This window comes from Rhinichthys klamathensis, unplaced genomic scaffold (assembly GCF_029890125.1).
Source record: "Rhinichthys klamathensis goyatoka isolate OS25496 unplaced genomic scaffold, OSU_Roscu_1.1 h1tg000085l_1, whole genome shotgun sequence".
In the NCBI taxonomy this organism is placed as follows: Eukaryota; Metazoa; Chordata; class Actinopteri; order Cypriniformes; family Leuciscidae; genus Rhinichthys; species Rhinichthys klamathensis.
This window is the reverse complement of record NW_026606626.1, coordinates 972,501-1,000,000: the sequence shown is the minus strand read 5'-3', so window position 1 is coordinate 1,000,000 and position 27,500 is coordinate 972,501. Positions and strand designations below refer to the sequence as shown.

Here is a 27,500-nt window from a genome sequence, read left to right as displayed (position 1 = left end):
TTACCCCATTCTTAGTATGTTTTTTTTGTAAAAATCGATTGACAAATCTTTTTTTTAAACAATTTTTAAACAAAATGTTGTGTAAAAAAACTCTTATTTTTTGACAGACAAAACAGATAAGACTTTTTTTTACACAAAATTTTGTTAAAAAATTGTTTAAAAAAAGATGTCAATCTATTTTTACAAAAAAACATACATAGGAGAATTAAAAAAAGTACTTATAATATTGCAAATAAACCTGAAATTATATTAAGTGCTATTTTAAACATTTCTGTTTTGTCTGTGAAACTTTAACAAAAATAAATAATTAGAAGGTGCAAAAAATTACTTGTGTTGCAAATTAACCAAAAAATTATATTAAATACTATTTTAAACATCTTTGTTTTGTCTGTTAAAATGTAACTTTTTTAAATACAAATTTTCTTTGTCCAAAAAAAAATGTATTACAAAAATAAATACTTAGAAGGTGCAGAAAATTACTTATAATGTTGAAATTATATTAAGTACCATTTTAATTCAAATTTTATTTAAAAATGTACTTTTTTACACAAAAGTTTAGTATAAAGTTAAAAATGTGCTACTGATTGTAAAAAAATAAACACTAAGAAGATGCAAAAAACTATGTATAATGTTGCAAATGAACCTGAAATTATACTTTTTTTTATCATCTCTGTCTGGTCTGTCAAAAATTAAGACTTTTTTACACACAATTTTGTTTAAAAAAAAAGCAAAATAACTGCATTTACTTAAAAAAACACTGCATTCAAGAAAGCACGTAATGCGACAATGGTAGAATACTACATAGTGCATATCATAAAATAGTCCCATTACCCCTATTTATTGTTGTTGTTCACATAGCAATATAGAAATAGAAATAACTAGTCCGTTTCCACACACACACACACACACACACACACACATCTGCACATCCATCAGCATCTCAGGCTCTCTTAAAGACTGCAGTATAAGTGACGGTGAGGATGAGAGACTCACGAGCCACTGAGAAGTTGTTCAACGGCGTCTCCAGCTGATCGGCGTCCTGCGGTCGCTCCTTATAACCCGTAAACGTACCGTCATTCTTCAGCAAGAAATACCGCGGCCTCCACGTCTTTATATACTCTCCTGAAGACACAGAAGACAACAGAAAGCATAATAATAAATACTCAGCAATGCATAATATACGGCCAATGCCTAAACAACTGAGGTCATATTAACCCCATATATTGTATCAGATTTGACACATGAATTAATAAATGATCAACATGATGTCAAAACTCAATCTCCTCCAGTCCATCTGTCGTCTGGTCGACAGTTTAGACTTTTATAGAAAGTAAAAGTCTTTTAGAGTAATTGTACAAACGTCCTTCAGCTCGTGCTTCGGTGTCTTTCTGCTGTCAAATGAGATTTTTATCAAGTAAAAGTAAGAGAATAACTTTGATATTGTTAGTAATATTTCAACTGGACTGAAGCAGGTTACATAAATATCCAGACATCATTAATGAGTGTCAAATATGATCATCTCTCAATCATCATTGCATTGCATTATATGTTTTAAGAGCGTGCCATTGATCATAAAACTAAGCTTTTAAAAATCATATTATTTGCAGATATTGCGAGCCGACCATATACAGGTGAAACTCGAAAAATATCGTGCAAAAGTTCAGTAATTCAACTTAAAAGGTGAAACTAATATATTATATAGACTCATTACATGCAAAGTGAGATATTTCAAGCCTTTATTTGTCATAATTGTGATGATTATGGCTTATGAAAACCCCAAATTCAAAATTAGAATATTGTGAAAGAGTTTTCATATCTGTAAGCATCAAATCATCAAAATTATAACAAATAAAGGCTTGAAATATCTCACTTTGCATGTAATGAGTCTATATAATATATTAGTTTCACCTTTTAAGTTGAATTACTGAAATAAATGAACTTTTGCACCATATTCAAATTTTTCGAGTTATATATATCAGCATCTGCACCAAATAACATTATTGCTCAATTTGAGCCTCAGAATAAAATTGACCTCCATATTCTCACTATAAAGTCAGCCATAAAGCCTGATGTATCAGATATAAAATCAGATAAAAAAACATATAAAATGTTGGGTTAAGATAATTTACTGAACGCAACGCTAAGCCTATTTTAAAGGCATAGTGAAAGCATGCATCTAAATTTAGATTTAAAACCCGGTTTGAACTTAAAACAACAGCGTGACACAAAACACCTCAGTTTCCTAAGAGAACGCGCACACAAAAACTGCTGCCGTTTTCTGCATCCAGAATCAATTTGTGCTGAGGAACGTGCAGAAATCACTGCACCAGATGTTGCGGAATTGGAAATGAAAAAACAAAACCGAGAGACACGCAGCCGTGGAGTCTGTGGCACGTCAAAAACACAGAGACAGTTTGAATAGTTATCCAGGAAAAGTGTAATTTATTTTTAATTACGGGAGTGGAATATTAACCCCATGCAGGGTCTGAGCAAGCTGTCCTTAATTGGCCCATTTCCTCCGTCACTAAAGTGTGGATGTGTCACGGCAAACGTCTGTCTCGCTGATATTCAGACGCTTTCTGGCTCATTTCAACTGTGACAGGCCAGAGGAGCAGCGAAGGGTCCATGCATTCATCATTCAAACTCACAAAACATGAGAACTTCACGGAAACTTCATATCACATCTTTAGTAGAAGAATAAGCATTTTATGATGCTCAAACTATTTCAACTTGTCCCGTTATTGAAATAAATAATTTCAAATAAAAGGAATTCAATTAGACACCTACTAAAAATTACATAAATGTACAATTATAATAAATAAAAATGGAAAAAATCCGACACTGAAAAGTATTAATATAATATAAAACTGAAATAAACAATGTATTTGTTAAATAACAAATTATTTCAATCAAAAAAATGTAATACCAGTCAAAATGCAACACTAATTTTGTACACTCTAAAAAATGCAGGGTTGTTTCAACCCAAATTTGGGTCAAATATGGACAAACCCAAATGTTGGGTTAAAAATTTAATTTTAAATTTTAACCCAACTTTCACTTTCAACTGTAAATTTTTTTATTACATTTTTAACCCAACATTTGGGTTTGTCCATATTTGACCCAAATTTGGGTTGAAACAACCCAGCATTTTTTATAGTGTAATAAATAAATAATTTTCAAATAAAAGCAACACTAAAACGAATAAATCACAAAAATACAAGTTACTAAAATGATTAATATCATAATGTAGCCTTTAAATAAATAAATACCCCCCCCTCCCCCCCCCCCCCCCCCAAAAAAAAGATTGTCATTTAGTAAATATTAATGAAATCATAAACAAAATGATCCAAAAAAAGCAATCAAAATCACTAACTAAAAAGATTAAATATTTGTTTATGTGCATGTCACGTGACCATTAGCCTCCATGAGAGATCCATGAACAAGCGAGTACATATTTTAGGGTTCAGCAGAGAAAAAAGTTTGTGAATCCCTGGTCAAATAAGACACTCTAAAACAGTCTAGCAACAAAAGATAAACTACCAAACCGCATAATGCATCCAGTAGTTGAAACTAGAGCAGCTCCACATCTCTGCGGAGCTTCAGCACTTCAATAAACCTAAAGCATTACAAATGAGTCCACCTGATTCACAACAACTGGGGAGGAGGAAGAGCGAAGCCCAAAGGCGCGGGAACATCTGTCCTTGAGCCCTGTGTACTTAAGACTCTCGTTCACACCAGATGCCCAATATGTTATTACGGCTGTTGCCATTTTTCATCGTGGCAAGATGTGACGGCATCTCGCTCAAACGGATTCTGCAGGCTAAGAGGTTTTGCCAATCAAAAACACACTTCCTATAGGAAGTACTTCGTCTGGTGTTTGATGAATCACTCACTGTATTCCTCTTTTTCAAAAGTGATAAAAGAATTTGGAAAATGAGTAAATGTAAATATACACTAATGTACACTAAGTTTGGGCTCAGTACCATTTTCTTTTCTTCAGCAAGGACACATTAAATTGATTGAAAGTGACAGTAAAGACATTTCTAATGTTATACATTTTCTATCTCAAATCAATCTAAAAATAAAATAATGGTCTAACCCATAAATAAAATCACTTTCGATGAGACATAATTGCTTATTACTTTTGACCAAAAGGTGGCGCTGACACCAAATTTGCGTGGTGTGCTCAGTGTTGGTTGGCAATGACACGCACCAATTTTGGTGTCAATATGCCAAAGCCTTGCAGAGATACAGTCTCAGACGCAGCTTGGCATCATGCCATCAAACTCGTTGATGCGGCAAACGAAAAGAGTTTTTTTCATCGACATAAAATCCATAACTTTATGCCAGCATAGTCTGAAGATGATCCGAGCCAAATTTGGTGAAAATCAGACCAAGGGTTTGAAAAAGTGTGTCAAAATAGTCCACAGGAAAACTATGGCATAATTGGAATCAGTGTTCTCGACGGCTTGATCAAAGGAATCTTTCAAGACAATAGGCTAAACTAATCAAAAGCTATAAGTGTTTTTGAGATTTTATTATAGTTTTTGACCACAATACCTTTTGAGTACTATCACATACACTGAGTTTTGTAACGCTACTACGCCAATGCATTTGTAAAATAGAGCATTTTACGACAATTCAAAATGGTCAATGTCCAAAATGGCTGACAAAATTGGGTATTGTTCGACTCGGTCTGACACACCGAATATAAAAAGAGACCAATTATAAGCAAAAAAAGCAATTTTTCATATCTCCTATAATTTTAAATTATAATAATAGTTCATTTTTTTATTAAACAAATGCAGCCTTGGTGAGCCGAAGACACTTACAACTAAATCTTACTCCAAACCTATGAATAGTAGTGTATAAATATCATAAAATACATATAATTAAAGTCCCCCTGTGTTGAAAATCAAGTTTTTAATGTTGTTTATGTGTCTATGTGGTGTTTTTAATCTGCTTTAAGACAAACCATGTGTAAGTTCATAAGTCGACAGCATTGCTGAGTATTTCCTCCTTAAAACTGCAGTGAACCAAAGACAGTCTCAAAAACACGGTTTGAAATCGCTGGTGTTTCTGACGTCACAAACGACCTTGTAACCAATCAGATCAACGTGTGATCGTCAACCAGTGGATCTCTGAGCTGAGTGAGTGAGTGGAGGCGGGGCTCATTTGCATATTCATAGAACCACGCATACTAAATGAGGCAAGGGTGTCGAGTTACATTCAAGATATTTTAAGGCATGAATACATTCTTTTCAAGGAAAATATTTTTAAATATGTAATTTTAGTGATCAAAGATGAGTTTTAAGGGATAAAATGATTGACTACAGGGGGACTTTAAAGGGATAGTTCGGCCAAAAATGATATTTAACCCATGCATTACTCACCCTCAAGCCGTTCGAGATGCATTTGTCAATCTTTAAATCAATATTTAAAACTTTATAAATGAAAATATCTGACTTCCGGCAACGATCGACGCGCGTTCACGGGTGATGGAAGTCAGCGTACGAGGTAGGACGTAGGGTAGGAACCGTCGTGACGTAGAACGAATGCGCCAGCGCAGCCAGAGAGCAGAGCAAAACAAAACACTTCCATCACCCGTGAACGCGCGTCGATCGTTGCCGGAAGTCAGATATTTTCATTTATAAAGTTTTAAATATGTATATTTTTACGACAAAACCGCACTCTACCCTCAGAAGGCCTTCGTTTATCCCCCTGGAGCCGGATGGATTACTTTTGTGAAGGATGTATGCACATTTTGGGACTTGAAGGAGGTGGACCCCATTGCTTCACATTATATCCACTGAAGGGTCTAAGACATTTTCTAAAATAACTGAAAATGTGTTTGTCTGAAACAAGATTGACATATGCATCTCGAACGGCTTGAGGGTGAGTAATGCATGTGTTAAATATCATTTTTGGCCGAACTATCCCTTTAAGGTAATGATATAATTTACGAGTACAGATTCTTGTATCTGGTTTGTGTGATCTCGAAAGCACCAGACTAAGATCAGACGTTCCTCTTTCCCAACCACATCCATTCAAAAGAAACCCAGACCAGATCTGGCCGGACGCCTGTCTACCCGTCTGTCTGTCTGTCTCTAAGCCAAGTGAGTCCTGGGACAGTATGTCCACCACGCAGGACACTGTATATCACGACACACGTTCATCAGCGTGACATCGGGACCTTTTAAAGAAACACACAAAACAAACTGATTAAGTTTCATCATTTATTCGTGAACGACGCATCTAATCGCAGCAGGTTTGCTAATGTGGAAGTGTCTCAGACGGACAGACGACTCTTGTTTAAAGGTGAAGCTGCTTCACAACGCAGGTCTGACGGGCACTGACAGATGTGTTTGCAGTTATGATGCCAAAGTTGTAATTGTGTAGGGTGTGAGATTAATCCACCACAGGGACACACAGTTTTCATGCCAGAATCTCTGACGCACGCGGGTCATTCTCTGCCGCCCATTTGATGACGGGCAAAACATGCTGAGGATCACATGCACACCGAATCCATGCAGAAACGGTCGGGGTGTAACAATATATCGTGTCACAATACAAAACTGCAACAATATGTATCGTGGATAGTGACAATATATATATTGTGTATCGTTCACCCAAAGTAAAAATGACTGTGTGAGAAAAAATTCAAGTTTTTAGAGTTTTAGTGTCAATACTACATTAAACTACTATATATAATGTTGAATATAATGTATAATAATGCACTGGGGGAATATCTGATAATGCCAAATGTCTGATGTTACCAGTAAAAAGTGGTTTATTTTAAATATATCTAGTCAGTGAAAGAGTGCAAGCGTATTCGTCTACAATAATTCTGTATTTTCAGCTTCAGAATCATGAATATTGTTATTCTGGTGTCTCTATTGTCCTGTGCTTTGGGTTTCAGCACCAAGTCCAAGTCTATTCATTTACACACACAATGTAATATCAAATTTAGCATTTTAATCAACAGTACATTTTTTGTTAACCTTTTACCATATGTCTCTGAGTATCGCAATAATATCGTATCGTGAGTTCAGTATCGTGATATGTGTCGAATCGTGACATGAGTGTATCGTTACACCTCTAAAAAAAAAGGCCTTTGATAGTGTGCAAAAGACAGACGCACACGTGATGATTTACACCTCTGGCTGTAACACTTCTTCACCAGAACTGAACACTAAAGAGAAGTTTGATCTTACACAATGTTTTAGTTTAACAAGTTCCTGTATTTTGGTCAAACAGTTTATCCTTGCAGCTCAATATAACTAATATCTAAAAGTGTACAGCGGTTTCCACAATGCATATCGATTACAGAAAATCCATGTTTTAATTATATAAAAATAAGTTCAGTTCAATAATTCTAGACATTAAGACTAGGGCTGTCGATTTAACATGTTCATTTAATTAATTAGCTATGGAAAATGTATATTAAGTACTAAATATTATTTACTAAAATTAGTAATGGCAAATTAAATGATTTAACGCACCCGCCCCAGACTTACGTCGATCATCATTTCATACAGTTGATTTGTGATGAACATGAATCAAGGCAACATCTCTCTGCATGATGAAGCGTATAGAATGCAGTTATAATGGCACTAAACTTCAAGATATATGGGGGAAAATACCCTGTATGAGTTTTCGTCTCATATTTATATCATATGATATAGTTAAGCAGTATCACACGAGTGCTGTTTTTATCCTGAATAGCACGAGTTCAAATGTGATATTGATTATATACAACATTTCAATAAATAAGGAGTTCATATTTTTGTATAAATTAGACACAATATTGTTTTGTTAATTTCTCAATTTTGCCAAGGAAAATATTACCTATGAAGCCAGAGCAACACACAGCGGTGTTTTGTTTCTGAATGAATCCTCAATTTGAGTGAATCAATCAGGTGAACCAATGATTCAATGATTCATTCATAAAGAGAGCCGTTTACTTCATTCCTGAATGAATCAACCGTTTGAATGAATGAATGATTCAATGACTTACTCATTTAGACATTTACCGCCACTGACAGTTTTAGTTTCTTATTTAGAGTATCATTTCATAAATAATACACTTGAGATCCATCTTTTCACACTGAGGACCTTTGAGGGACTCAAAGACAACTGTTAAAAAAAAGGTTGAAACATTCACTGATGCTCCAGAAGGGAAAACCATGCATTTAGAGCCGGGGGTGAAAACTTTTGAACAGGATGAAGATTTTGTTTAAATATTTAAAAAATAATAATTTAGGATTGCCTTTTGAAAGCAACAGAAGATACTTACATGTTTCCCGGAAGACAAATTAAGTACAAATTACCTTGATCTTCAAATTAAAAAATAGTTGTGTTCGAGTCCCTCAATGGTGCTCAGTGTGAAAAGATGGATCTCAAAATCATACAATCGCTGCTGGAAAGGGTTCAAATATGCAAAAGATGCGGGAAAACTGAAGACTTTTTGGGACCTGGAGGATTTTTCTGAGGAACATTGTGCAGTTTAACTGATCAGGACAAACAAGCGACTCAAGAACAACCATCACACAACAAAAAAACAGTCATGGATCATACAGGGAACGACACACAGTATTAAGAATCAAGGGTATGTAAACTTGTAAACAGGGTAATTTTTATAAATTCAGCAATTTTTTTGTCTCGTGGACTATATGTAAACATCTTTTATGTAAAATATCTTAGTACTTAAAAAAAAAATAACATGCATTTTGTATGATCCCTTTTATTTTGTTAAAATTATTCACATTTTCACAGATTCTTCAAAGGGTTCACAAACTTTCAAGGACCACTGTATATATATGAGAACCGCTATAAAAGCATTGTGGTGTTCAACATCCAGTGTTCCATATTCTATCACGGACACACACACACACACACACTGTCATGTGACACCGAACACGACCACCACATCCGTCTGACCGTCTCCTCATCTCTTTCACCTTCCTCTGTACATGTGCCATTTTCTCATCTAACCTTTTCCTGTCTCTGCGTTCCTTCCTCTTTCTCACACTCAACACTTCTACTTTTCTGACACGCTGCTCTTGTTTTCGGCTCAGAACTGTGATGCAGACGTAAACCAGGAACAATGATACAGCTGTTAATGTAGTTTTGCATTTATTTGTGTTGTCACACACATCACCTGTATCAGACTAATGTTACTACAGACGTGTGTGTGTGTTTCTGGTAACAGAGAACATCTAAACAAATTAGACTCTGGAGAAACAGACCATTGTTTGCCAAACATACTCACATTATCTGTGAACATACGAGACAGAAAGACAGATTTCCATATACGTATTACATACAAACATTAACATTAATAATTATATATATGTGTGTGTACTTGTTTTTATAATTTACATTACATTATATATATAAGTATATATATATATATATACACTACCGTTCAAAAGTTTGGGGTCGGTACGATTTTAAATACTTTTAAAAGAATTCTCTTCTGCTAACCATGGCTGCGCTTATTTGATAAAAAATACAACAAAAATCAGTTATAGTATTAAATATTATTCCAGTGTAAATCAGCTGTTTTCTGTGTGAATATATAGTAAAGTGTAATTTATTCCTGTGATCAAAGCTGAATTTTCAGCATCACCAGTGCCAGTGTCTTCAGTGTCAAATGATCCTTCACAAATCAGTATAATATGAGGATTTGATGCTCAAGAAACATTTATTATTATTATCAATGTTGAAACAGTTGTTGGTCTGTCAGTTGTACAGTTTTTTTTTTTTATGATTCTTTGATGAATAGGAAGTTCAAAAGACTTTTGTAACATTATAAATGTCTTTACTGTCACTTTCGATCAAATTAATTATTCCTTGATAAATAAAAGTATTGATTTCTTTCCTCCAAAAAATAAAAATAAAATTCTCACTGACCCCAAACTTTTGAACGGTAGTGTATATAGATAATTAATATTAAGAATGAACATAACATAAATATAATACATATATGCATAATTATATATATAAATACATAATACAATATGTACTTGTTCTATAATTTATAATCATATTTTATATGTAATTTTATATTTACACACAATTCATATTAATAATTGATATATAATATAAATATAATGCATATACAATTTATATATATAAAATTATTACATTATATATATATACTGTATATATGTATATATATATTAATAGATCATATAATATATACTTGTTTTTTTACAATTTATATTATATATATATATATATATATGTTATGATGAGGTGGAAGCAAGGAGGAAGCAGGATCCAATTGCAGCACACTTTATTCAATAAACTCAAACTACATAAAGACTCAGGCTAGGGCACAAGACTCAGGAACAGAACCACCAACATCAAGGTTACAACAACAAGAACTCACAAAGACTGGACTGAAACACAGGGCTTAAATACAAGGCCAAACAAGCTAAACAACATAACAAGGGGGCGTGGTATACATGAACACAAACGAGGAGCGGGAAAACTGAACAGGACTGAACCAAAAGCACAAAGACAGGGGGAACACAGACAGACATTACAACAATATATATATAAAAAGAGACTAAAGACATTACTTTTTAGCAGATCCTATGGATTTTAAAAATGTCTAGATATTGTTCTTAGAATCAGACCTGTAGCACTTTGAGGTTTTTTCTTAAAATGTAAAGTGCTTTTACAAATAAAATTTATTATTATTATTATTATTATTATATTTACAGTATTATTCATAACATATAATATATTGTATATATAAATAATTATAAATATATATAATTAAATATTTAAATATATATATATATATTAAATAAATAAATATTTATAAATACATCAAATAGAGTGACCTTTTATTGTGGCCAGCCTAAGGCACACCTGTGCAATAATCCTGCTGTCTAATCAGCATCTTGATATGCCACACCTGTGAGGTGGGTGGATTATGTCAGCAAAGGAGAAGTGCTCACTAACACAGATTTAGACAGATTTGTGAACAATATTTGAGAGAAATAGGTATTTTGTGTACATAGAAAAGTCTTTGAGTTCAGATCTTTGAGTTCAGCTCATGAAAAATGGGGGCAAAAACAAAAGTGCAGCGTTTATAATTTTGTTCAGTGTATATAATATATTAATATTCTATATATATACAGTATATAGTATATATATACACTACTATTATATATATATATATACATACACACACACACACACACATATATATATATATATCAAATTAAAGATTAAATATTTATTATTCTGCAGTATTCTACTACAAATGAACAGAAAAGATCAGAAAGACCATAAAAACAGAGTAAATTAAAGCAACAGCGTGAAAGGGTGGAAGAAACACAAGAGGAAGAAAAAAAAGCGAAATGTCAAATAAAAAGAAAGTGTGTGAGACCGCCGGTGCTGCATCTGCATCAAGTGGGAAGAGATCCTGCCACTTCCTGAGACTCCCTACAACTTCCTGAGACTCCCTGCCACTTCCTGAGACTTCCTGCCACTTCCTGAGACTCCCTGCCACTTCCTGAGACTCCCTGCCACTCTCCAACACGTCCCGAGACTTCCTGCCACTTCCTGAGACTCCCTGCCACTTCCTGAGACTGCCTGCTACTCTCTGACACTTCCTGAGACTTCCTGACACTTCCTGAGACTCCCTGCCACTCTCCAACACGTCCCGAGACTTCCTGACACTTACTGAGACTCCCTGCCACTTCCTGAGACTGCCTGCTACTCTCTGACACTTCCTGAGACTTCCTGACACTTCCTGAGACTCCCTGCCACTCTCCAACACGTCCCGAGACTTCCTGACACTTCCTGAGACTCCCTGCCACTTCCTGAGACTGCCTGCTACTCTCTGACACTTCCTGAGACTCCCTGCCACTCTCCAACACGTCCCGAGACTTCCTGCCACTTCCTGAGACTCCCTGCCACTTCCTGAGACTGCCTGCTACTCTCTGACACTTCCTGAGACTTCCTGACACTTCCTGAGACTCCCTGCCACTCTCCAACACGTCCCGAGACTTCCTGACACTTCCTGAGACTTCCTGCTACCCTCTGACACTTCCTGAGACTTCCTGCCACTTTCTGAGACTTCCTGCCACTCTCCAACACGTCCCGAGACTTCCTGACACTTCCTGAGACTCCCTGCCACTTCCTGAGACTTCCTGCCACTCTCTGCCACTTCCTGAGACTTCCTGCCACTTCCTGAGACTCCCTGCCACTCTCCAACACGTCCCGAGACTTCCTGCCACTTCCTGAGACTCCCTGCCACTTCCTGAGACTTCCTGCTACTCTCTGACACTTCCTGAGACTTCCTGACACTTTCTGAGACTTCCTGCCACTTCCTGCCACTTTCTGAGACTTCCTGCCACTCTCCGACACTTCCCGAGACTTCCTGACACTTCCTGAGACTCCCTGCCACTCTCCAACACGTCCCGAGACTTCCTGCCACTTCCTGAGACTCCCTGCCACTTCCAGAGACTTCCTGCTACTCTCTGACACTTCCTGAGACTTCCTGCCACTTTCTGAGACTTCCTGCCACTTCCTGCCACTTTCTGAGACTTCCTGCCACTCTCCGACACTTCCCGAGACTTCCTGACACTTCCTGAGACTTCCTGACACTCCCTTCCACTTCCTGACACTCCCTTCCACTTCCTGAGACTTCCTGCTGCTCTCTGACATTTCCTGAGACTTCCTGACACTTCCTGAGACTTCCTGCCACTCTCCAACACTTCCTGAGACTTCCTGACACTTCCCAACACTCCTTGCCACTTCCCGAGACTCCCTGACACTTCCTAACACGTCCCGAGACTTTCTGAGACTTCCTGACACTCCCCAACACTTCCTGACACTTCCTGAGACTTCCTGCCACTTTCTGAGACTTCCTGCCACTTCCTGCCACTTTCTGAGACTTCCTGCCACTCTCCGACACTTCCCGAGACTTCCTGACACTTCCTGAGACTTCCTGACACTCCCTTCCACTTCCTGACACTCCCTTCCACTTCCTGCTGCTCTCTGACATTTCCTGAGACTTCCTGACACTTCCTGAGACTTCCTGCCACTCTCCAACACTTCCTGAGACTTCCTGACACTTCCCAACACTCCTTGCCACTTCCCGAGACTCCCTGACACTTCCTAACACGTCCCGAGACTTTCTGAGACTTCCTGACACTCCCCAACACTTCCTGAGACTCTCTGACACTTCCTAACACGTCCCGAGACTTTCTGAGACTTCCTGACACTTCCCACTGCCACTGCATTCATGGCTCAGGACGAGCGAGAGGATGGGAAACGCGGGTGACAGGCTGTGAGTGAGAGGAGAAAGGAGGCGTTTAAGGAAGGAGAGGAGGAGAGCTTCAGGATTTAGGGAATTAAATCTCTGAAAACCGGGAATGGGGGGGCTCTTTTGTTGGTTTTTCCTGGGCCTCCCCCTCTCCCCCTGGAGCCCCTGTGAGCGGGTATCCTGCAGCTGTGCCGGACGAGCCCGTTCTCTGCATATCAATGAGCCAGAGGTCCAGCAGCGGGTCGTCCCTAACCGGCTCTCAGGGCTAAAAGGCCACCGACAGTGAAAACATGCTCTACAGCAGATATGTAAAACCTATAGGCATCTTTTCATCTGCTATGAAATATTTACAACTGATTTTGTATATCAACATTTAAAAAACAATTGCAATGTATAAGTGGCCAGCCAGGCAATGTGTGTGTGTGTGTGTGTGTGTGTGTGTGTGTGTGTGTGTGTGTGTGTGTGTGTGTGTGTGTGTGTGTGTGTGTGTGTGTGTGTGTGTGTGCATATATATATATATATATATATATATATTCATACACACATACACAAATGCATATATATATATATATACACACACACACAAATACATACATGCATTGCATACATATACACACACATGCATACAAACACACACATACATACATATATATATACACACACACACAAAATATACATACATATAACATTCTGCATATATATGTGCATATTTATTTAAATTTCTATATATTATTTATGCATATATTTTCTCAATTCACCCACCATAGGTGTCAAAATGTTTCCCGTATAAGTTAACTTTGGGCTAGACAGGCCTAATAAAACATTAAATATTTCATAATTATCTTTTCTTTGCATATCTAGTGAAGGATTTAATGTGCATTGATAGTATGAAGTATGAAAAAAACACTCTAAAATTGAAAACCACTAAAATAAAAATAAAAAAATCACTAAAAGGGGAAAATACTTCTGCAACCAGGTCACTGCTGCTCTCTATTGTCTTCACATTTAAGAATTTGGCATAAACTGCATTTTTATATGAGTAGAATATGAATTTGCCTTTACATTAGTAACAAACGCCCCTTTAAATCAAATCTGGGAGGCAAATATTCCCCCTCCAGATAAATAAAGTTTATTTCTGCCCGAGCATCCTGGCACTGCCAACCAGGAGCTTAAACTCTTCCGCAGCTTCTCCATCTTCTTCTGCCTTTCTCCTTTTCTTCCCGTCTTTTGTTGGTCCCGTTTTTCATTGCAGCTGGATCAGAGGGAGCGTTTGGCAGCCACCACTGTTGCCGCTGGGGTGGGTTTTGCCACCGTACAAGAGAAAAGGGGTGAACGGAGGCGCGGGGGGGGAGGAGGAGAGGGGTCGGACACTCTTTCTCACGCTCGTAAGAAAGGCTTCACTTCTTCTCGCCGGCCACAGGCACCTGCTGATTACCATAGAGACACTGTGGGAAGTTTTTCCCCCTCCGCTGCTTTTTGTGTTGTAGATTCTTTCCCCCCCTTTTCGTTCCGGTAAACAAGCGCTCCATGGATTAGTTTACTGGGATAGTGCAAAGAAAACAAACAAACAGGAGCGAAAAATTCCAGCGACCCGTACAGATGCTCGCATGAGTTCCGACAGAATGACGTTATTGTTGTGAGATTGTGTCCGGCGCTATGAAGGACTGTGAAAACATCAGCTTTTGTGACAAGTGACACACAGACAACATTGAGTTTCAGTTTTGTTCTCATTTGATAGTGTCAGTGCAGTCAATTCTGTAACATTAGTAAATACAGTCAAGCCAAAAATCATTCAGACACCAGATATAATTTATGATTTCTTTTTTACTAGTGACACTATAGTTCATATATGTAAGTGAGGAGAGCAAAATAAAAGTAAACTGTGACATATTATACCCAATAATTCTTCTTACAGTGACTACCAGTAAAAGTTTGAAAGATTTGGGACCAAAAATTATACAGACAATTTCACCTGATCATGTTTTGCTGAAGTGTGTTTTCTGTAATTGCTAATGCTCTTTTTACACACACACACTGAACAACATGAAGCATTGCTTGGTCACTGGTTGAGCTAAACTGGTATTATCTAATTGTGTAGTTAAATTTAACAGCTGACAGATATTCAACATAATTCATGTGTGAGAGTCTAACAGAAGGACGGACAAAACCAGTCAAATATGAGTTCTGCTCATATTTTATTACCATTTTCTAAACTGTAGTGAATAAACTGTGATAATGTGAGAAATGTTGAAGGTGTCGGAATACATGTTGGTTTGACTGTATATATTAAGCGTCTTTTAAAGCCTAACTAAGCAGGCCGGTGTCATGTGTGAATTTCAAACCCTGTCCACATTACCAGAAAAGTTTGGTTTTGATGTTCTGCGTGAAAGAAGCCGGAAGATTAATGGTTTGAGCATGCAAATATTCTAATGTAAGAAGTCTGTTGTCAAAGTAAGTTGTGATTATGCTGTCAAATGAGACTGAACCATGTTTAAAGGTCATTTTCAGCAAATGAAATTGCAGCATAGCAATACTTAAAATCTTGCAAGCTTTTCAGCATAACATCTGGAGTCTCGTATATAAATCGTTGTGTATATTTCCTCCTAAAAGTGTGCGTATGCACAAAAGGCAGATTTTCCATAAGCACAAATGTTTTCAGATTTATAAAACCATATGCATGGTAAAAACCTGTACAAAATTGCCTTTAGAAATCCTAGTCTGTGGAAGACGTGCGTACATATGCATCCCCACCCCGAAATAACCATTTACAGAGCTTATTTTACTATGCATAACATGATCTTAGAGATGTGCCTGAAGCCTAAATCCGAATTCGGAAAGGCACGGAAAATGAATAAGGCATTCTACGGAGGATCTTGTGTGCAGCAGATCCTGAGCGTCATTGACAAATATCTTATCTTGTAAAAGGTGTGGTCAGTAATATAATTACACAACTATATAATTGCAAGAGAACGCAAAAGCATTGAAATATTTTTTTTTTCCATCATCATGTCCCTTTAGGGGCTCCGTAGACTGTTTTCCTTTCGGCCACATCGCTAATCTGCATAACTTCCATATGCATATTCACATCCATGTGATACTACAGTAAGTATGTTTAACGGTAGTCTATACATATACATACATACAAGACTGTAGGAAAATATGAGATACGGACCCGTAAACCAGTGCACACATATTTATGCCAAATTTATTTTCTATAAATCCCAATATGTGCATGGAAAATTACACACGCACATCAGATCTTCTCAGGGTCATTTTTCACTTTTCAGCTTATTCTGGTCAAGAATTGCTCAATTAGAGAGGAAGAGACTGTCTGAGTTACTTTGATGTCACTAACCTCTCAAACTAGTGACTATATTCCTTGGAAATGCTGCCTGGTCTCTTGTATGAGACCAGATATGACTGATATAAACTCAAGCACTCCTGGAAATGACGTGAAGCCAGGTTTATTAGACTAAATAACTAGATAAGGATGATCTGTAGTTCTAAAAATCTAAGATTCTAACATCTAAGATGCTAAAAATCTAAGGTTCTAAAAATCTAATGTTCTAAAAATCTAAGGTTCTAAAAATCTAATGTTCTAAAAATCTAATGTTCTAAAAATCTAAGATTCTAAAATCTAAGATTCTAAAAATCTAATGTCCTAACAATCGAATGTTCTAAATATCTAAGATTCTAAAACTAAGATGCTAAAAATCGAAGGTTCTAAAATCGAAGGTTCTAGGAATCAAAAGTTCTAAAAATCAAAAGTTCTAAAAATCAAAAGTTCTAAAAATCTAAGGTTCAAAAAATCTAAAGTTCTAAAAATCGAAGGTTCTAAAAATCTAAGATGTAACAGTAAAATGAATCTGTGACACTTCAATCAAATAACCTTTGTACAAGTGTGTAGACTGTTGTGCAAGTTCACTCGTATATCTTTACTCATATTATCTAAATATAAAGCAACAGCACTCTCACCCACTTGACAAACACATTCTGAAACAACAGCGACTCTAACAGCTGAAGATATGCTTATGATGGATGACAGAGGCGGGCGAGACCACAGCGATCAGAAACACGGGGAACGCCAGCAGCAGACGCGTGAAAGAGGGGAAAGAAAGTGGAGAGAATGAACAGAAGAAGAGGAAGGCAGAGAGAAAAATGGGCCGGACGAGCAGCACAATTGCAGAGCAGGAGGTTTCGGCACAGAAAAGTAAGCACACAGCGGGCAGATACGCAGACAGAAGCAGACCCTGCTGGCGCACACACACACACACACACACACACACACACGCTGACAGCTGCACTCTGGTAATTTACATCTCTCCAGCACATTTAGCAGGAGCCTGTCTGCCATCACCCGCAGCACCGGGACCTGCTGGCCTCCAGACAGAGAGAGAGTGAGATCCACCAGGGAACCGGGGAACCGTGATCCGACGCTCGTCCAGCCAGAGACCCGGCGCTGATGTGCCTCAGCTGTCACGATCCGACAGTGATGGAGAGAGTCAGAGGAGAGGAGAGGCGTGCCGCACTGGGAAAGCTCAGCACAGGGGCGTCAAACATCTAATGAGGAATTATCTTTTATGTTTTATGAGTATTTCGTGTATTGCAGTAATGGGGTACGGACAGGAATTAGTGTGTTTGCTTTCATGGTGGGCGAGCAAAATAAAAAATTAAATAATCAAATGAGAAATAACTACATTGTTACTTTAAAAAAAAACAAATTTCATGTTAAATAAAAAAAAAAAATTTAAATAAAAAAAAGGAAAAAAATTAAACTATATAACTTAATGTATGCTACTCATCAAAAGTTTGAAGTCTGTAAGATTGTTTTAGTTTAAAAAAAATATATACTTTTTTTCAGCAAGGATGCATGAAAACTGATTAAAAGTTATAGTAAAGGCATTTATGTTACAAAAAAGAAATCACAGTTTCCACAGAAATATGAAGCAGCACGACTGTTTTCAACATTGATAATAATCATAAATGTTTCTTTAGCATCAAATCATCATATTAGAGTGATTTCTGAAGGATCATGTGACACTGAAGACGGCACGCCTGAGCTGTCATGTTCGGACAGTGATGAAGAGAGTCAGAGGAGAGGAGATGATAATGCACTGGGTCGTCAAATGTCTAATGAGAAATGATCTTTTATGTTTCATAGAGCTTCACCTCTGTTCTACTCTGCCCAACTCAACTCAAGCCCAATTTCAAGAAATGGTTTAAGACGCATCTTTTTCGGCAACACTTGATCCATTAATACGAACACTTTGTTTTTTATTCTATTCTATATCTATTTAAAACAAAAAAACTGTGTTAGATTAAACTGGGAAGGGTCACAGCACTTATATTGTTGTCCTATTGCTAGTTTAACTGCTTCTATTGCTCTCCTCATTGTAAGTCGCTTTGGATAAAAGGGTCTGCTAAATGATTACATGTAATGATAACTTCAAGTCTAGCAGTAATGGGCTATGGACAGGGGCGAGTGTATTCGCTTTCATGGTGGGTGAGCAAAATAAAGACAAAATAACCAAATGAGAAATAACTACATGGTTACTTAAAACATTTTTTTCATTTAATGTTGAATCACCGGGGGAAAAGCTGTATGCTACTCATCAAAAGTTTGGAGTAAGATTTTTTAGTTTAAAAAAAGAAAAAGAAATTAATACTTTTTTTCAGCAAGGATGCATTAAACTGATCAAAAGTTATACTAAAGGCATTTATGTTACAAAATAAATCAACATATCACAGTTTCCAAAGAAATATGAAGCAGCACGAAATATTATCAGCAGCATTGATAATAATCATAAATGTTTCTAGCTTCATAAATGAACTGGAAAAATCCCACTTAAACCACCTATCAATGTGCAAAAAATCTGATCAAAATACCAATAATAAAACCTTAGCAACACCCTGACAACCACTCACAACACTAGCATTATAGAAACACCTTGGATACCACTCAAAATGCTCTAGCATCATCTTAGAAACCACATAACAACCACTCACAACACTCTAGCTTCATAGCAACACCCTGGAAACCACTCAGAGCACTCTAGCATCATAGTTACACTCTAGCTTCAAAGCAACACCTTGGCAACCACTCAGAACACTCTAGAATTATAGTAATACTCTAACAACAACCTCTTAAAACATTCTAGCATCATTCTAGAAACCACTTAGCAACAGCCTGGCAACCACTCACAATTTAGCACCATAGTAACACTCCAGCAACCAAATAGCTTCACCTTGACAACGACTCACAATACTCTAGCATCATAGCTACATGGCAATCACAAAGAAAAACCCAGGCAACCTTTTAGAACACTCTAGTATCATCCTAGCAACAACATAGCAACACACAAGCAACCACTCACTGCACTCTAGTATCATAGCATGACCCTGGCAACCACTCAAAATATTCTAGCATCATAGAAACCACACAGCAACACACTAGCATCATACTAACACTCTAGCAACCAAAATAGCAACACTTTGGCAACCACTCAAAACACTCTAGAATCATAGTAACACTCTAGCAATCAAATAGCAACACAGTGACAAGACAACCATTTACAACACACTAGCATCATATTAGTAACACTCTAACCACTCAAAACATTCTAGCATCATCCTAGAAGCCACATAGCAACACCCTGGCAATCCCTCTAACATCATAGTAACACTCTAGCAACCATTTAAAACATTAGAGTATGCTATAAACCATAAGGTTACACACTAGCATCATTCTAACATTCTACCAATCAAATAGCAACACCCTGACAACCACTCAAAAGACTGTAGCATCATAGCTACACTCTGGTAACCATTCAAAACATTCTAGCATCATCCTAGAAACCATATAGCAACACCCAGGCAACCACTCACAACACTAATGCATCATCCTAGCAACCATATAGCAACACCCAGGCAACCACTCACAACAGTCAAGCATCCTCCAACCAACCACATAGCAACACCCAGGCAACCACTCACAACACTCATGCATAATCCTAGCAACCATGTAGCAACACCCAGGCAACCACTCACAACACTCACGCATCCTCCTAGCAACCACATAGCAACACCCAGGCAACCACTCACAACACTCATGCATAATCCTAGCAACCATGTAGCAACACCCAGGCAACCACTCACAACACTCATGGATCCTCCTAGCAACCATATAGCAATACCCAGGCAACCACTCACAACAGTCAAGCATCCTCCTAGCAATCAAATAGCAACACCAAGGCAACCACTCACAACACTGATGCATCATCCTAGCAACCATATAGCAACACCCAGGCAAGAGGCAACCACTCACAACAGTCAAGCATCCTCCTACCAACCACATAGCAACACCCAGGCAACCACTCACAACAGTCAAGCATCCTCCTAGCAATCACATAGCAACACCAAGGCAACCACTCACAACACTGATGCATCATCCTAGCAACCATATAGCAACACCCAGGCAAGAGGCAACCACTCACAACAGTCAAGCATCCTCCTACCAACCACATAGCAACACCCAGGCAACCACTCACAACACTCATGCATCCTCCTAGCAACCATATAGCAACACCCAGGCAACCACTCACAACACTGATGCATCATCCTAGCAACCATATAGCAACACCCAGGCAACCACTCACAACAGTCAAGCATCCTCCTAGCAATCACATAGCAACACCAAGGCAACCACTCACATCACTGATGCATCATCCTAGCAACCATATAGCAACACCAAGGCAACCACTCACAGCACTCATGCATAATCCTAGTAAACCACATAGCAACACCCAGGCAACCACTCACAACACTCATGCATTATCCTAGCAACCACATAGCAACACTCAGGTTGCATTACTATGAAAATGCTATCTAGTTTTGCATGAATTTCAAAAAGAATCTTTATCCAGTAAATAAATTCGAATTGATTTCCCTTCATTAGTCTAACAAGGGGCCGTTTCTTCACACTAGTTGCGCAGCTCAGATAATGGAGAGTTTAACTGGTAAATCAGGCCTCAGTTTTACTGGCCTTCGCTGAGCTCTTGGCCTTGATGTTCTCATGCTTTGATGTTTCGTGATGTCCTCACTTGGCAGAAAAACAGTGCATTTTTGGCTTTATAAAACATAGCCTCTTTACGTTTGTTGGAATGAATTAGACGAGTGTATGACGTCAATCCACTCCAGATGCTGAAACTGCTGAGCTCTGACAGACAAAACAGACCTACAGAACGTCTGAAAACACATCTGACAGTTTCACTTGCACTTACAAACACACTATGAAATTAAAATGTACATTTATTACTTTCTTAATACATGCTTTTGGTCTTTGGACAGTGCACATTATTCTAAGGAAGCAAGATATCTGTCATATCAAAATCATTTTGGTCAAAGATCATGAAGACAAACATGCATTTCTTTAGATGAATTCACAATAGGAACAGGAACTTGAATTACCAAAGTCCATTTAGATTTTATGCTGGTACAAAGAAAAGGAGGAACAAAGAAATGCCAGTTTCCTACACATGAACAACACATGACTAATTGATACAGAATCGAGAGGCTAATTAAGTTTCGCTAAAGGCAACAAAAGCACAAGTTGTTCTCAGATCAGAGAATCTAGAATGTGACCTTCTCCGGTGCAGGGATTGTGAGCTCGATGCCGTTTAAGGTTAAAAGAGGAGTTTTTCAGTGACTGGAGAACTAAATACAGACTAAAACAAATGAAAGAAATCCCTCGGCTGCTGCTGTTAAACTATATTTATAGACAAGTGCACAATGACCTGGATTCATAGAGGAACCATCGCTGATATGAAAACGCCACGCTTCAGAAATCTGTCATTGTCCTCAAACAACATGCAACAGAAATGCATCTTCTCACATGGTCTTCTCTGTTTGCTTCTCTCTAATAACATGCAAATGGCAGATGCTTTTATCCAAAGCGACTTGCATTGCATTGAAAGTATATTTTTTGATCATTTGATCAGTTCATGCATTGCATGGGAATCAAACCCATAACCTTGGTGTCGCTAGAGACCTGATCTACTGAGGCTTTGAGCAATCAGGAATGTTATGCATTAAAGTTCATTTGAACAATAGTTAATTTCTTTGTCCTTTTTGAAAGCTCCTCACTGTTTTCTTTTTCATGAAAAGAGCATCTCTTCTTGTGTACGGGGCGAGTAAATGATAACAGGGTAAGTAGGGTGAACTTTAGATTTTACGTTAATTAAACTGTGGACATGTTTTATCAAAATGGTCTTGAAAGAATCACAAAGGGTTTGGTTGAGCTAATTTAAAAATGCTTTATGATTAGAACAACATTTGCATTTCTATGCAACATGCAGAAAATGGTCTTGTTTTCCAGTACAATTATTTAAAGATTCTTAAATCAAGATGCATTTACTGATTCGCAAGCATGCAACAAATACTCCGGCGTTTTGAGTGGTGAGTGGATTCTGACTAACTTAAAGGTGCATTGCGCAACATTTCATGTTAAAAATACCGTTTTTCTAACCCATACATGCTTAAAACAATTGCCTGATGGGCTGAACGAGCCCTTCTCTGATCCCTGCGATTGCCTCTATAATCCTGTACAGTGAAATAAATAAGAGGGATTCGGGACGGAGTTTGAGACTGGGCGTGACGTCATGCGCGTTCACGCTCACCTGGCTATGACTGGCAGGTTTGTGTATTCGCCAGCGCCGCCATTCTCTGTATCAGCAAAGACAACTCGAGCGACAAAACTTTAGTCAACTTTCGACAAAAGTAGAAGATGGATTCAAAGAGACCGGCTCGTAGTTCATTCCGAACCCCAACGCAAACTCCACGTAAGACAAAGAAAAGAAAACGTTTGTCTAGTGCCGCCAAATTGGAGTCAGACAGGCGTCGGAATAAGACGAGAGTCAACATCGGGAAGGCTTTCAACAAATGGAGAGATCTCCGGTCTGCTCTAGGGCTCAAACGGGATCCTCAGTTGGCTTTTGGCATTTTTCTTGATAAAACGGTTCATGAACGTGTTTCCATAATAATACAATCATAAGTGGATACAGTAAACACATAAAACAGTTCAACATGGAGATAGATGGAAACAAAAACCGAAGTTTTCTACTACCCCCGTTTTCCCCTCACACGCAAGTGTGTAATTTACTCAAATGCCTTTCCTTTCATATATTTAAAATGACTTGCAGATTTATAACTTTATTACCTCTGAAGACATTATGACTTTAAACAAAAGATTTGTGCGGCTGATGCTCCTTTGGTTATGAACAGCTCGTGCTCGTGCGTGTGCGTGTGGTCCATGAGCGTGCACACCTCTGGTTGCAGTTTCGCTTGTCGCCAGAGGGGGCATAGTTCTGCAAAAACTCAGAGACTAGCGCAATGCACCTTTAAACACCTCTGATTGGCCACTGAGTTCAAGAAATCAACAGATATGGCTGTGATTGGCTACATTGCTCAACGCTGAAAAAACACATTGTAAATAGAAACCTTTGACGGCCTCCAGAGCGCAAACACAGATACGCAGTGGAACGCTTGCCGAATATGTTTCGCCAGATCAGATGGGCCCATAAACGACCACTTACCTCAAGTTTGTGCTTAAAGTCCCCCTGTAGTCAATCATTTTATCCCTTAAAACTCATCTTTGATCATCAAAATTACATATTTGTAAATGTTTTTATTCCTTGAAGAAAATTTCTTCATGGCTTAAAGCTGCCATCGGCAACATTTTTTTTTATCATATTCAGTGAAATCGACACTATAATCCGACAGAACAACATAAATAAAGTGGTTTTAGAAAAAAACCCGAGCTTCTAACTCCACCTGGAGCGTGTTATTTGTTTTGCAAAAATCCACAGCTCCCGGTTCATCATGTCCAATCAGCGCAGGGGGGTGTGAGATCTGACTGTCAATCACAGATCGGGCACACGCCACCCCTCGCGCACGTTACAATCACATGCACACGCCTGAAGTTCGCGCAGTAACGAAGAGTGATGGCGGATGTATCTCGCTTTCAAAACACTAACAAATCAAGTAAGCTCATTTAGAGTATAAATGACGTTAGCAATTGCAATCTATTGGTAGATTAGCCAGGGCAGCATACCTCCAAATACTCCACGGTGTTGATGGATGCTGATGAGACGGGCGCGTCACAGATAACCTGGTGCACACACACTGACGAGCACGAACTCGGTGGGAGGGTATCCGTTGATAGTGGGGGAGGGGCATGAGAGTTGTAAACATTCAAAATTTTGCCTAAGTCCACTCAATCTGCCAGACTTGCCGACTGCAGCTTTAAAATATCTTGAATGTAACTCGACACCCTTGCCTCGTTTAGTATGCGCGGCTCTATGAATATGCAAATGAGCCCCGCCTCCACTCACTCGCTCAGCTCAGAGATCCACTGGTTGACGATCACACGTTGATCTGATTGGTTACAAGGTCGTTTGTGACGTCAGAAACACCAGCGATTTCAAACCGTGTTTTTGAGACTGTCTTTGGTTCACTGCAGTTTTAAGGAGGAAATACTCAGCAATGCTGTCGACTTATGAACTTACACACGGTGTGTCTTATTAAAAACACCACATAGACACATAAACAACATTATAAGCTGGATTTTCACCACAGGGGGACTTTAAACCAAGAACAAATTTGCCAATGGGCTCAGAAAAATAAACTTAATTCAAAGGGAAAACAAGTTGATTTGTCTGACCGCACTGACAGATATTTATTTGTTCTTGTTTTGAGCATAAATCAATTTCAAACAAGACTTCTTATCTTCTGAGATTTCGCTTCTCCAGTAAATGTATCATGATTTAAGAATGTTTAGATATTTGTACTGGAAATCAAGACAAAAATACTGAGGAAGAACAACACTTATTCATGAGATCTACAGACAAACGCTCACATTCCTCGAGCGTCTCGAGCTGGACGGACGCTGTCAGATTCCACACTGTTGTATTAAACTCTGAGAGTGTGTTGTCTCTGGACCGCGGGCATCGAGACTCGGGTCAAACGCACCAAACAACCCGTCTGTGTGATGGCAGACGGTGGCAAAGGTGAGCTGACAGTGACGTGACATCTTCACCCGTTCACCAGAAGCCTTTTGCTCTGGCCGAGGGGAACGAACGCTGTCCGATCGAAACACGCGGACAGTCCCGGTGACATCTCACTGAACACAGATGCTGGCGCACTGACAGCCGACCGGACACACACTCCTGACGGGAGGGAGAGACGAAGAGAGAGAGAGAGGTGTGTGTGCGTGTACGTGTGTGTGTCTACTTAACTATATTTTGGGGACAAATTTGTACCCAGAAGTGACCAAAACCTGACAAAATCTCCAAAAACCTCCTTTAGGAACGTCCTCATTTGTAAATCTGGTATAAAAATAAAGTAATTAAAGGTTTTTTAAAAATGTAAAAACACAGAAAGTTTTGTGTGATGTGTAGGTTTAGGGGTCGGGTTAACGTGTGTGCGTGTGTGTGTGTGTGTGTGTGTGTGTGTGTGTGTGTGTGTGTGTGTGTGATGTGTAGGTTTAGGGGTCGGGTTAACGTGTGTGTGTGTGTGTGTGTGTGTCTGTGTGTGTGTGTGTGTGTGTGTGTGTGTGTAGGTTTAGGTTTAGGTTTAGGGATCGGGTTAATGTGTGTGTGTGTGTGTGTGTGTGTGTGTGTGTGTGTGTGTGTATGTTTAGGTTTAGGGATCGGGTTAATGTGTGTGTGTGTGTGTGTGTGTGTGTGTATGTTTAGGTTTAGGGATCGGGTTAATGTGTGTGTGTGTGTGTGTGTGTGTGTGTGTGTGTGTGTGTGTGTGTGTGTGTGTGTGTGTGTGTGTGTCGGGTTAGTGTAAGGGGACAGGTTATACAGTTTGTACAGTATAGAAACCATTACGTCTATGGAGAATCCTCATTTAAATAGCTACATAAATGTGTGTGTGTGTGTGTGTGTGTGTGTGTGTGTGTGTGTGTGTGTGTGTGTGTGTGTTTGTGTGTGTGTGTGTGTGTGTGTGTGTGTGTGTGTGTGTGTGTGTGTGTGTGTGTGTGTGTGTGTGTGTGTGTGTGTGTGTGTGTGTGTGTGTGTGTGTGTGTGTGTGTGTGTGTTTTCAGAATGAAAGGATTTCAGAATGAAACTAAATCTGGAAATAAATGAAAATTATTTCCAAAAGACCGATACTTTACATTAAAGTTATCAAATGTTTTTGAAAGAAGTCTCTTGTGCTCACTAATGCTGCATTTATTTGATCAAAAATACAGTAAAACAAATTTGAGATATTTTTAGAATTCAAAATAGCTGTTATACTTTATATATTATATAAAGTATATATATACTTCAAAATGTCATTTATTCCTGTGATCAAAGCTGAATTTTCAGCATCATTACTCCAGTCTTCAGTGTCACATGACCCTTCAGAAATCACTCTAATATGATGATCTGATGCTCAAGAAACATTTATGATTATTATCAGTGTTGAAAACAAATATTGAAACTGTGATGCACTTTTTCAGGATTCTTTAATGAATATAAAGTTCAAAAGAAAAGCATTTATTTGAACCTGAATCTTTTGTAACATTATATATTTGTTTTGTTTTGCCATGTTATGGCAAACACACGGTCAATATCACAATCCATAAAATATGAATTATTATATAAAACATTTCAACTTGACATACATTTGGGTTATCCATACTGAAACAAACATGTAACATTATAAAAGGCTTTTACTGTTACTTTTGATCAATTTAATGCATGTTGAATGGTATGGTATCTACGCAATATCGGAAAATCTCACCATGGAATCAAAAACTAAATATCAGAATTAAGCGGTTTAAACAGGTAAATAATAGGTTTTGATCACTTAAAGTTTTACAATATTTAAGGAATTCACAAGATTTAAGGAATCAGACTTACTTCCTACTTTATTTGAAAAGACAAAAGAGACACATCAAATAAACATCAAATGAATATACGAACATTTAGCTTTTGATTTCTCCATATCATGATATGATCGTGATATGACTAAAACTGGGGGAAATTCGAACGTCAGCCCAGACATTATTTCTAGATCAATTTAATGCATCTATGCTGAATAAAAGTATTAATATCCTTTTTTTTAAAAAATTATTCTGTTGAATGGTACTGTATATCTACGCAATATCTGAAAATATCAGAATTAAGGGGTTTAAACAGGTGCATTTGTTAATTCCATTTTT

At 38.1% G+C, this 27,500-nt stretch overlaps 1 protein-coding gene across 1 annotated transcript in view; it reads right to left on the bottom strand.

The window, feature by feature from the left end:
* Positions 1–27,500, bottom strand: part of akt1 (v-akt murine thymoma viral oncogene homolog 1) — a 65,798-nt gene that overhangs the window by 28,234 nt on the left and 10,064 nt on the right. The window contains exon 3 of the mRNA XM_056251599.1: positions 994–1,122. Within this exon, the coding sequence (XP_056107574.1) occupies positions 994–1,122 (129 nt within the window). The remainder of the gene's footprint in view (positions 1–993; positions 1,123–27,500) is intronic.